This window comes from Ctenocephalides felis, unplaced genomic scaffold (genome assembly GCF_003426905.1).
Source record: "Ctenocephalides felis isolate EL2017-DRISC unplaced genomic scaffold, ASM342690v1 CF-g0.4_SCAFFOLD_01886, whole genome shotgun sequence".
Taxonomy (NCBI): domain Eukaryota; kingdom Metazoa; phylum Arthropoda; class Insecta; order Siphonaptera; family Pulicidae; genus Ctenocephalides; species Ctenocephalides felis.
The window spans coordinates 64128483-64139841 of record NW_020538040.1 but is presented as its reverse complement, the minus strand read 5'-3'; the positions used below and the strand labels follow the sequence as shown (position 1 = coordinate 64139841).

Below are 11359 nucleotides of genomic sequence, written 5' to 3'. Positions count from 1 at the left end.
TTTCACCCTGCTTCGCCATCGTTTCTATATGGCGTGATTTTTCATTAAGAATTAATTAGTCATATGGCATACACCATCTATTATTTAACTTTAAGTTTATTATTTTATTTTATTGGCTTGTTTTGTTTCTTAAATATTGTCTTTAAACTGTGTGTTTTGTTTTTTTTTCCTGGTTTGGTATGTATTTATATTTTTATTTGTTATATATTTTACCTGTATTACTGTACCTAATGTAGAAGAAATATAGGAGAAACAATAATACACATAGGTAAAAAGTCCAGATAATTTTTTTTTTACAAGATTTAAGTATACATATTTTTAGTTATAAGCATGTTAAATTAAAAAAAAAAAAAGAAAATTGCAGATCATAAACTGAAATAATGGAAAAAATTAAATAAAAGTAAGCTTCTAAAATTGGTCATTTCATTCTTTTGACTTTGCACATTCTAATAATTTTCTATTCGATTCCATAATAAAAAAAAAATTAAAATCAAGTTTAAATGCCTAAAATGATATTGCGCATACTCATATCATTTATAGGTGATTTTCAAATAATTATTTCTTTATTACATTAATGTAATATTTATTTTATGTGATAATATATCTTATTGACTTGCTCGTCAATTTATTTGTTATTCACATAAATGTTCTGATAGGAGCAATGAAATACCACAACATGAAATCATACACTTTATTATAACAAATTGTGACAAAATCTTCAAATGACAAAAATCAAGCAGATCTTCTGGTTATCTTCCAATTTGAAATATTTGTTTAAATATTTATGATTATTAAAATGTATCATCAAAACTATAAAACACAATCAAAAGTTTCATAGCAATAATATTGCATCATAAATGAACAAAAAATCTACAAATTTAAAAGCCAAATCATATCACCTACGATACAAGCATTTTTGCATATAATAAAACTGTATAAGTAATAATATGCAATTGAAAGGCAAGGTAAAAATTAATGGATAGAAACGGAAGTTTTATTACAAAAAAATTACAAATTAATTTATGTCAATGAATATAAATAGCAATTAGATCATCACAGTTAATTCTTAATATGCATTTTCAAACCGCCGTAAATTAAATTTTTTAGCTTAATTGTTCAACTTTATGCTATCGATGATTTTCAGATTTGAATTTTTTGCTATCTTGTTCCGTTGTTTGAGGAGAACCTGCTCTTTTAGAACTTAGAGCGTCATCTGAATCATTTTTAATTTTTTCAGGAAGCTTTTTATTGTCCCCGTGTAATTGTTGTAAACTAATAATGATTGCTGTCATGTTATCACAACCAGTACCATCACCCATTGTATTTGGTGCCAAACAGTGATCAAAAAGCTGAAATGTAAATTGCATAACTTTCAAATACTCAACAATATAAGCAAAGCATAGTATGAATTAATACTAAGTTTACAAATCATAGCCACAGCATATATAAACAGGTAAGTCCCTAATAATATTTAAAATTACAAGTACAATTATATAAAATAAACAAAATAAGTAAAATAGAAATTGAAAATAAGCTTTCAGAATATCCAAAAATTATATATCCGACTGATCATTATTATATTTATTTACAATGAACAGATATTTTATAAATAGGCAAATGTATATGCTCACCTGCTCTATTACACACGACAATTTCAATTCATCTCTATATCTTGATCTAACAAAATCGACTGTTTCCTGACTGTTCAGGTAATTCCAAATGCCATCACAAGCTAATATAATAAACTCGTCTTCATTTGTTAAAGTAATATGTTGAACGTCAGGTAAAGCAGTGATCATTTGCTCTGCCGCGGGTAAATTTTTATTCTATAAAGGCAATAATTCATTAAAACTATACCTTATTTTCCAATCTACACCTTATAATCTAACCAAAAAGAACTATAATTAAAATTTAAAATAGTAAGTATTGTGTATAAATAAAAATATTAGATTGGCAACTAAGTGTGTTCGGCTTTTACTCTTAGTTGGTTTTGATAGAGTTTTTATGTTTACTGACATACTTCAAATGTAATATGCATTTTGTTATTCAAGAGTAGGCATTCCAGCTATCAATCAGTAAAAATAGTTTCTTGATTCATTTGCCATTCATTGAAAGTTGAAAAATCAGATAATTTTTTTTGTCATATTTTGCTTTTATGTTTCTGCAAAGGTAAGAGAACATCTTTAGCTTACAAAAAGTTATGAGCTGCTTATGGTGACAAAGTATTAAAAAAAGAAACAGCAGCATCAAATCAAAATTGGATTGTAAAACTTCGTTCTGGTGATTTTTCATTCAAAGGTGTAAAACACTCTGGTCGTCAAGCTGAAGTTGATTACAAAGAAATTGTTTACTTTCACTCTTACCACTGAACTGAATGTTCTTTAACTTATTACGTTTTGTTCAATCTTCATATATCATATGATGATGTCAAATTATACCTGATTCATTTTTTTGTTATTAAAAACCAGAGGTTTTCTAAGAGTTGGATAATGATGCTGCTTGAAAGATGACAAAAAGTTATTGATCAAAGTGGACTACACGTTACAGAATATTATTTTAGTTCCATGATAAAAATGTCTTAAAATTTCTAACAAAAATCGGCGTAACTTAGTTGCCAACCTTAGTTATGATCCTATGCACTGAAGATTGCATTCAATTGGTATTGATTTCAATCAAAAACTTTCCAAAGAAAACTAGGTCAAAACCTCTAGAGTTTTGTATAATGAAATTAATTTGCATTCATATTGAATTCATTAAAATTAATGACCTGTTTATAAGCATGATCTCCAATGGCCCTAGATAAATTTAAACCGCCATTAACTCTTCCATCCAAGGTCACCCTTCCTCCAGCTTTTGTAATCCTACTTTGTTCAGATTCATCTTCCGGCTTGTGATCAATACTCATATCTACTGCTTTGCCATTGCGGCATAGAACACACCTAATTTTTTGGTTGTAAATGTTATATAATGTATATATGTGATATGTTTCTAATAAGTGAGAAAATTTAAAAAATATACAATAAAAACTAGAAACTATTGATTTGAGTTTACTCTACCGAGAATCACCAGCATTGGCTACGTAAAGTTCCTTCTCATGTATAATTGCTACGACAGCAGTAGTTCCACTATCACTACCAGGTTCCTCCTTCATATTTGCCATAAATTCGGTATCCTTAGGATCAGGAATGTCGTCTTCACAAGAATCTGACGATTCATCTAAATATTCTTCACAATCTTCATCATCATCCTCTTCAGATTCATTCGAACTAGCTTGATTTAAAAAATAAATTTAGTTAATTATTTGTTCAACAATTTTTTTGTATATCATACCCAAAATCAATAATTTATTAACTATAGAATCTTGACACATACATGTGAATTTAATTTCTATATATGCTCGTTTATATATAATATACAAAGACTAATAATCGGATTTAACATCAATAATAAAACCATAAATTTGTTTTCAATTTGTTTCTACAATCTATACATTTTAGCTATAATCCTAGCCTTCATTCAGTGGTAACTAGAATAAAATTAAAAAACTAATCATAATTGAAATTTCACAATTATATGTTAACATTTAACTGTTACAAAAGAGTAAGTGTACAATATATGTGTTATCTGCAAACTGGTTGGATACATATAATGTTGAAGGACTTTTTAACAATACTTATTTTTACTAAGATTCTAACATGTATGGAACTGATGGTAGATATTTCGCATATTTTTTATTTTTCTGTAAGTAATTTAGTAATACTGTCCAGATAAAGCATGTTTGTTTCACATAACATGATAAGTTCTGTCCTTTTATTTATGGTTATAATATTTTAGATAGTTATAAATGATCCTTTGGTAATTTTTTTTATTCTGTATATTTTTTTCAATCTCAATTGCCTTAGTTTTTAAATTTTATTTTATTTACCACTGAATAAAGGATTATAGCCAAAAACATATGGATTGTAAAATCAATTCTTAAAAGGAATTAATGGCTTTTTTATTGATGTTAAGCCCAGTCTTTGTTAATTCAAATGTTAACATCAATTTCATAATTATGCAAAATATATATATTTATATGAGTACCGAAATACAAATTATAAGACATAAAAGAAATGAAAAAAAAAACGAGCAAATCATTACAGGTCAATAAAAAAAATTCTTTAAATCAGTTGACTGAATATAGATAGAATATATTACATTAAAAAAAAAAAAAATCGATTTACTTGATTTAACAATCTTTCAAAAGTACATGTATTTACCATTTAATTCTGTAGCATTATCTGTGCTTTTATCATCTGTTTTATTTTCTTTTTCTTGCAATTTTTCATTGTTTTCTACTTCCGGTTTTAACTCTGTTGTACAGTTTTTGGAGATGGAAACTTTATCTTCACAAGATTCTGAGGTATCATCTAAATATCCGTCATCCTCAGTTCCATTCAAACTGACTTAAATCATATCATCATGGCAGTTATATATGTATATGAATTAAATTTATTCCATAAAAACATAGGGAGCTTAAGATCATATACTATTTATATAAAATAATTTATATTGCTATTTCTCTATTTGATTTATATTAATTTTATATTACAACCAACAACATAAATACAAAAAGAAATGCAAAATTATAACTTTTAATGGTGGTGGCACAATCATATTTTTAATTGGTAAATAAAAATATTTGTAACATTTTTTTCATATAGATCCATATATTCCGACTCCCAATTTGACAAACACACAAATAATAAACTAAACATAAACAAAAACATGTCAGAAATTATTACTTTGCAACAAAGCATGTTAGTAAAAAAATAAATAAATATGAATTATACTTTGAAAAAGAAACTAAAAATAATAAATTCGAACATCTTATCTCAAAACACAAATCACAAATGTATATATATATATATATATATATATATATATATATATATACACACAGTAGAACCTCGATTAACCAAACTAATTGTTGTCGATAGGCATCCGGATAATCCAATGTATGAAGAATAATGATGTGTATTTATCAAAAATAACAAATGCATATAAAGATATCAATGAAAATCAATGTTTAATAAGAAATTAACATTTTCTTATGTATGTACATATATATTTTCTTAAATTATATTAAATACATATACTAAAGTGCAGCATAAATCGTGCAAAAATTCTAATTGTAGGCATGTACATACATATAACTGTCTCGGTTGATAGTCCGGATAATCGCAAATCCGTATAACTGAGGTCCGGATAATCGAGGTTGTACTGTATATATATATATATATATATATATATATATATATATATGTATGTATATATATATATATATATATATATAAATGTCTGAAATGTGAGCAAAACCTGGCAATTCAGAAGTTTAACAGCAGCCAATGATGAGTTAATATTTATTAAATATTTGGAATAAATCGGGATTGTTCCCTTTTCATTTTATTCTTATAACACAAAAACTTGTTGCATTAAACCACAAAAACTTGTAATTGCTTTTTGACTGATTAAAAATAAAACAAATATATTTAATAGCAATATTAGTTTGACAAAAAATTACATTATAATAATTAAAAATTATTATAAAACAAAACACACAACTAACCTTGCTTGTTAATGTCATTATCAAAGTTGGTATAATTTTTGAGTATTTCAATGACTTTTTTTTCTGCAATGGTAGCATCAAAACTAAGGAAAGCATCTTTAAGACCTTGTGCTATATCCCCATTTTTATAAGCTTGAGTTTCCTTGATGGAATCAGGCAACTTTTCAGCACAGTATTTAGCCACTTCGGCACCCCCATGCCCATCATAAACAGCAAAGAGTGATGTATCCTTGTCAAAGTTTAATATCAGGTTATGTGCATCCTAAAAGAAATATTAGATGTAATTAAATGAGCATTTGTTAGCATTAAATATTTTCTAGCATATTATTGATAAACCAGTTTGAGCCAATGTAGTTTTAACTTCGCGGTTCATGATCAATACTTAAGCACTATTTAGACCAGAGATCAAGAGATCATAAAACATATTTTTTCTTTTTCTAACCTCTTGAGTTATTCTCCATCCTTGCATGCTACTAGCTGCACAAGTTAATATGTTATTCGATTCATCGCTCGAATGCTTTTCCACAACAGGCTTGGATAAATAAGCGCCCATTCTTAATTAAATAACCTAAAAAACATCAATATATTAATTGCATAAACACACGAAATTTAGTAAGGCGAAATCAACCAAAAATAGTTTGACTATTTACTTATTTCAAAAGTTGTGCCGTTCAATGAAACGAACAAATAAAATTCATGTGAACCTATGAGACAGATGTAAATTTTATTTTAAACTGTTATAATTTTGCATTACCTGCATGCAGTTCTAACACCCATTGAATTATAAATTGTTAAAAATATTATCTATAGTCACAGCGTTAATATCAACGAATAATCTAATAAAATACAATATTTAAACATAAGGCTACAACACGTTTTTTGGGTTAACTACAAAAAAGCATAATAAATATCCCTCACAAGACGGTTTATCATAGCTAACTTGACAGTTAATTTATACCAGCAGAGTGTGAAGTTGCACCAAATCTGAATTAAACCGCCAAAAGTGCAACAACATTAGTTCGGCAGGAGCGGCAATATTCGCACATCAAATTTGGCATATCACGTATGTAGCAAATTCAAATGTAGATATATTTTAATATGACATATTTGTAAAAGCAATTCTTAGAAGATGATGTGATATATGTGCTGCTTGCTCAATTTTAGATGAAAAAATGAATATCATAATGGTAGTTATGCACTATTACATTTCGCTTTAGGAATACTTAAATTTTTTATTTTTTTTTTTCATTTAAATACCAATTACTATCGAGTAGGCTCTGAATAATTTAGGAGAAAAATATCGCATGTCGCTTCAAATTTGCTAGAAGATTTCAATATTAATTTGTTTGAAAATTGATAAATCTTCGTATACGAATACACACCAATAATGATACCCATTCTGTCTCCATCTAGATAAGTACTTCAAATTTGTTTAGAATATTTCTGTAAGTGTTATATGTTTCTTTAGTACTGTGTCAAGCATTGCAAGGAATAGTTGGTGTTTTTTGTATATCAAAAATTAAATGAAATTTAAATAAATTATTAAAGAATGTGTAGTATATAAGTAACTGTTTTTGAAATTACACTGAAGATGAGACACACCATGGTCTCGAAACGTCTGTAATCATAAAATAAAGTTGTGTTAAACAAATCTGAGTGCTGTTTTGTTCATATTAAACAATTAATATATATATATATATATATATATATATATATATATAATTCTTCTGTAATGGGGTATAATAAAATGTTCATCTTTCTAAACGATTATTCAGATTTTCATAAATCTTTCTGAAGTTTGTTGAGGGAATTTTCTATGATTTTTTGATTCATAGAAATATAATTAGATTGTAAAAATAAATGAAAAAATACAAAAAAAACGCTTATCATTGATTGACATCGAAAATATTTGAGGAATTGTTTGACATTAAAAACAAATGAAGATTGTCATTTGCCAAACATTTCCTTATAGCCTAAGGCAATATTAAAATATAATGTATTTATGATTATTAATAAGAAAAATGTAATGTCTACATTATTATTGCCGAAAAGCAGCTGAGATGTGCCAAAATCGCCAAAAGATACATTATATATCTGGCACAGGAACAATCTGCGCATGCGCCTGGCGGCTGTGGACTGTCTATGAATATACCCTTTATAATTAATTTAACATATTATTATCTTTTAATTAATGCAGTCGTGTTTTGCCTTACTTTACTAAACCATAATACAAAAAAAAAATACTTATTTAAAAATTTATTTAGAAGTTTCATTGTGTCAAAAATTCATAAGTTTGGCATTAGATACGGAATATTTACTCAAGTCAATGGAGCCAATGGAGTGTCAGAAATTTTTTACTGTGCTCCAATTTGCATGAAATTTTGGAATTAGGTTCATCTTACTCTCAAGTACAAAAGTGAAAATAATTTAGACTCTTTTGCTACTTCCCAGGGGATGACATTTCTTTTCATCGGTATCGATAAAAAAACTAACTAGCTGTAAGTGGAATTCTGTCTTAAGGCAATTAGGGCATCGTGCCTTAAGGCAAATTGCTGGAACTTCCCGTACCAAAAATTATTTTTTTTTAAAAACGATTAACATTTTTGAAAAAAATTTACTTCGAAAAAATAAGATTTTTGAGAAACTATAAATTGGACAAAAAATTACTTTTTTTTGAAAAAAAAATTTTTTTTTTTAATTTTTTTTTTTTAATTTTTTTTTAAAAAATGTTTTCTTTATTTTGACATATTTTGGAAGATCTGAACTTTTTTTCAAAGCAATCGTACTGCTTTAATTGCATAGAGACAAAATATAAAGCGCGTAAGCGCGGCGTCGCTGTCTAACGGGTAAACATTGATACGGAACCCATAGGAGAATAAACAAAATTTATACTTATTGTTAAAGTCTCTATAAAATATCTGAAAATTTTATGTGCATATGTCTAATGATCATTTTTGACCGCCAAATGGCATTTTTTTTTACTTTTTTCGTTAGATCTCCGAAACCGCTAGACCTGCCTTAATGAAAATTTGATCAATTATTTATCTTGTCAATACAAGTAAAATGTTTTTTGAATTATTAAAATCGGACGCTCCGTTCTCTTAAAAACTGAGTTACCGTTTTCAGCACTTTTTGCCCCGTATCTCCGGAACGGCTAGACCTACCTTCGCCAAAAACTAATCAGCACGTCTCCTTATCAATACGAATCGAATGTTTTTTGAATTATTCAAATCGGTTGATCCGTGTTTCCGAAATCGTCGACGAAAATTTGTATCCGCACATACATACACACACGTACATACACACACACACACACACACACACACACACACATACATCCATTTTTTCTAAGGTATGCCAAAATGTTCAGAAACCTCTGAAACGTAAAGATATATAAAAATTTTCATTTTCGATTTTTTTGCGATTACTATAACTTACCCTACGGGAAGTTAATAAGAGAAAAATGTTTAATAATGATTTTCAAAAAAGCAAATACTTTTCAAGTTACTGGCTATTGAAAATTTATTTCTTTTTGCGTTTTTTATCGTTTTTTGCTAATATCTTAAAAATATAACTTATAACTAAAATCGTATAATGATCAAAAATTATATCAATTAAAATCTTAATAAATCGGTGTTTTATAAAGAGTTTTATGAACGATATTAGGCTAGATATTAAAATGGGGTGTTATAGTGCTCAAAATAAGCTTTAAAATGAGTACTTCTGCGTGTAAAATGAGTGAGCTATCATGCAAATAAAAGACGCATACTTTTTTTTTCATTTAAATTAAATAGTTTATGAGTGTCATTTCCACCAAAACTAAAAATAATCGTATTCCATCTAGAATTAACTTGGTTTAAGAGATCTTGATGGATTTTAGAGAATACCACAACTTTAGTACAAACGATTTTCAAAAAGCTCATAATTTCATGAAAAAAAATCTATTAAAAAAAAAACAGCCAAATTCTCATTATTATATCTCTGACAGAGAATACAAGATACGTATAAAGGTATATAGATGAAGTTCTTCATCTATATGTGTGTGCGGATACAAATTTTCGTCGACGATTTCGGGAACACTGAACGGACGTGCTGATTAGTTTTTGGCGGAGGCAGGTCTAGCCGTTCCGAAGATACGGGGCAAAAAGTGTCAATAACGGTAACTCAATTTTTAAGAGAACGGAGCGTCGGATTTTAATAATACAAATAACATTTTACTTGTATTGACAAGATGAAGAATTGATCAAATTTTCATAAGGGCAGGTCTAGCGGTTTCGGAGATCTAACAAAAAAAGTAAAAAAAATGCCATTTGGCGGTCAAAAATAATCATTAGACATATGCACATCAAATTATCAGATATTTTATAGAGATTTTAACAGTAAGTATAAATTTTGTTTACATTTCTATGGGTTCCGTACCAATGTTTATCCGTTAGACAGCGACGCGGCGCTTACGCGCTTTATATTTTGTCTCTATGCAGTTAAAGCAGTACGATTGTTTGAAAAAAAGTTCAGATCTTTCAAAATATGTCAAAATAAAGAAAACATTTTTTTTTTTTCAAAAAAAAATTTTTTTTTTAATTTTTAATTTTTTGTCCAATTTATAGTTTCTCAAAAATCTTATTTCAAAAATGTTAATCGTTTTTAAAAAAAATAATAATTTTTGGTACGAAAAGTTCCAGCAATTTGCCTTAAGGCACGATGCCTTAATTGTATCAAGACAGAATTCCACTTACAGCTAGTTAGTTTTTGCTTTGAACTAAGAACGCATGTGATTAATCGTATTTGGTTAGTGATAATTGTAAAGTGTTTGTCGTATATGCTATGTGGAGTTATTGTAATCGCAATACTATATTATACTGTAGTATATATAAATATAAACCTCGTCATCATCACTAAACATTCACGCAAAATATCATGCGTTTCAAAAATATTAAAATTTAATCACAAAGTAGTAAAGAGAAAAGTTAATAAAGAGAGATATCTGTTTCGCAGTCTGACTTGCAGATAACCTTTTGACGGAACTAGTTCCGAAACGTCGGGTATGACAACTACTCACTTTCAAAGAATTGCTTTTTATTTGAATTTCCTGCTCAAAACACAAACATACTCGCACACACATTACATATAAATGTGTGTGTATTCTCAGATATAAATATTAAATGTACTTTTGAGAATGTCTAACGTTTTTTGCTTGAGAATACAACTGTCGATATTCACATATTTGCATTTGCTAAATTAATTTATGTATATATACCAAAAAAATATTAATGTGAGTTAATTATATTCGATAGTAATTCTTCTCAATGTCACATTCGTTATGTAAATAAAAATAGTGATACATAATTTATCTACATGATAAACGTTCTAATACCTGTCAAACCAAAGCATAATTATTAATCAAGCTTTAAGGAAACATTAAAATAAAATTATAATTCAAATTAATTCAATTAACTGGAAATCAAAAGTAAAATGATTCGGCGAAACTAGTAGTATAGAGCTTTATCGCAAAATCCTTGAACTTTCCGGCCCAAAAAAATTAAATGAATAAAATTATTAAATAAATTGCAAGTTCATACCGGCGAATAATTTAAATATTTTAATTTCTTTTAAATATCTTAATTTAAATATATATAATATATATATATATATAGATTCATTCAATTTTGTGTACTCATGTACATGATATTGCGTATCTAATTTTATCTTTGTTTAAATTGGTCTTATATGGTATTCATATTTGATATTATA

The 11359-nt window shown here is 27.4% G+C and overlaps 1 protein-coding gene across 1 annotated transcript; it reads right to left on the bottom strand.

Moving 5' to 3' along the window:
* Window positions 1–1089: 1089 nt before the first annotated feature.
* Window positions 1090–6539, bottom strand: LOC113376690 (probable protein phosphatase CG10417). The gene is made up of 8 exons (XM_026616701.1): window positions 6363–6539; window positions 6051–6176; window positions 5609–5870; window positions 4260–4445; window positions 3057–3270; window positions 2768–2939; window positions 1632–1826; window positions 1090–1349 (listed from the first exon to the last, which is right to left on the bottom strand). The coding sequence occupies exons 2-8, from the start codon at window positions 6159–6161 to the stop codon at window positions 1128–1130; spliced, it is 1362 nt and encodes a 453-aa protein (XP_026472486.1). The 5' UTR covers window positions 6162–6176; window positions 6363–6539; the 3' UTR covers window positions 1090–1127.
* Window positions 6540–11359: the final 4820 nt, after the last annotated feature.

What these genes read in the sequence shown, in the direction of transcription:
- LOC113376690 (XM_026616701.1), bottom strand. Translation starts at nt 6,161, where the DNA reads ATGGGCGCTTATTTATCCAAGCCTGTTGTGGAAAAGCATTCGAGCGAT. An exon ending in TAATGACATTAACAAGCAAG is followed by an intron (nt 4,446 to 5,608) that starts GTTAGTTGTGTG and finishes ATATGATTTAAG; the next exon opens with TCAGTTTGAATGGAACTGAG. An exon ending in GAGATCATGCTTATAAACAG is followed by an intron (nt 1,827 to 2,767) that starts GTCATTAATTTT and finishes TTGCCTTTATAG; the next exon opens with AATAAAAATTTACCCGCGGC.